At 35.5% G+C, this 1,641-nt stretch overlaps 1 protein-coding gene across 1 annotated transcript; it reads right to left on the bottom strand.

Annotated features, from left to right (window-relative positions):
- Positions 1-437: 437 nt before the first annotated feature.
- Positions 438-989, bottom strand: LOC143220640 (histone-lysine N-methyltransferase SETMAR-like). The gene has a single exon (XM_076446255.1). It carries the CDS (start codon positions 987-989, stop codon positions 438-440), a length of 552 nt encoding a protein of 183 aa, XP_076302370.1.
- Positions 990-1,641: the final 652 nt, after the last annotated feature.

Raw genomic sequence — 1,641 nt, 5'->3', positions numbered from 1 at the left:
TTCCTGTCGATGATTTTTTGGCATCGTTCTGGTAGTGTTAAAATTCCACGTTCGTAAAATTTCTGATCATTGCTATCAAAAAACTAAATTAAACGTGATCCGACATCATCAGCGTTATTAAAAATTTTACAATTTAAGGAGTTCTGTATGGTCGAAACAAATGGTAATCCAAAGGCGCAAGATCAGGGCTATACGGTGGACGTGACAAAACGATCCAACCTAATTCGAATAATTTTTGACGAGTGACCAAAGAGGTGTGGGGCTTTGCATTATCATGGTGGAAAACAACACCCTTACGATTTGACAATAGCGGCCGCTTTTCTTCAATTGCGTCGCTCAGTTTAGTATACGTTTGAATTGATCTTTTGATTTTGTGGCATAAGTTCAAAGTATAAAACTCCTTTATAATCCCACCAAACTGACAGCATAAGCTTTTTTTAGTGAATCTCGGCTTTTGATGTCGTTTGGACTGGTTCATCTTGCATCACCCACGATCTCTTCCGATTAACCTTGGTATAAACTATCCACTTTTCGTCGCCAGTAATTAGGCTTCTCAGAAATGGATCAATTTCGTTGCGTTTCAAAGGCGAATCGCATATGATAATGCGTTGCGTCAAATGAATTTCCATAAGCTGGTGAGGGATCCATAAATCGAGTTTCTTGACATAACCAAACATTTTGAATTTTTTTTCAATGCAATTCAATGTATGCGATACATCGAGCTTCTCTGCAATATCACGTGTTGTGCTATGAAAATCTGAATCGATAGTGGCTTTGATATGGATCTCATCGAATTCAACTGAAACAACTTCGACTTCAAATGAAAAATCGCCAGAACGAAATCTGGCAAACAAATTTTGATACTGCCTTTCTTTCAGGGCTCCATTTCCATATACGGCACATAACTTCTTTTGTGTTTGCCACGCGTTCTTGCCTTTTCGGAAGTAATACATTAAAATATGTTCGAAGTGCGCATCCTGTTCTTTCATTTTTAAATTTGGATAAAAACAAAACTAAAGCACTAATCGATAGAATTTTTTTACTAAATTAAATGTAGAAGTCCAAAAAATAGGAAAAAAGTATAGGTTACATGCTTTGACTACGATAGCAAAACAAAAGAAAGTGTGAAGTCCATCTATCGACATAATTTGCAATCACTTAGTTGCCAACCCAATAAAATAGCATTTAGGGCCTGACTGACAGAAGACGGTAACGGCCAGTCAGGCCAGATGGGGACCGCAAGGGATTATAGAATTGTGAACAGTATCGATTACGAGTTTCTTATAACATAATTCAGAACGAAACATACGAAAGCTCCTCTATAATTTTCCTCAAAGTTTTAAATGATATCTCAACGATTTCTATGAATCTAGCTCAACTTTTGCTGGTACTGAAGTACTTACAATGGCACGCACTTCTAAAAAATAGCTTACTGTTGCCCCCGTTTAAAAGACTAAAAACGTACTGTTAGTTACTTCCGTATTTTGAAGAAAGTAAACAAATGTAATTAGGGGATGCTGAAACATCTAACGTTTGATGTACTTTTACAACTACGTTATTTTAATGATATTTACACATTAGCATATAAATAACTATATTAACAATTTAATCAATATTTTAATTAAAGGAGTTTTTCTTAAA

Source organism: Lasioglossum baleicum, unplaced genomic scaffold, assembly GCF_051020765.1.
Source record: "Lasioglossum baleicum unplaced genomic scaffold, iyLasBale1 scaffold1373, whole genome shotgun sequence".
In the NCBI taxonomy this organism is placed as follows: domain Eukaryota; kingdom Metazoa; phylum Arthropoda; class Insecta; order Hymenoptera; family Halictidae; genus Lasioglossum; species Lasioglossum baleicum.
This window is presented reverse-complemented; position numbering and strand designations above follow the sequence as displayed.

Bases quoted from the DNA above. Each gene is read 5' to 3' on its own strand.
- LOC143220640 (XM_076446255.1), bottom strand. From the start codon at position 989: ATGAAAGAACAGGATGCGCACTTCGAACATATTTTAATGTATTACTTC.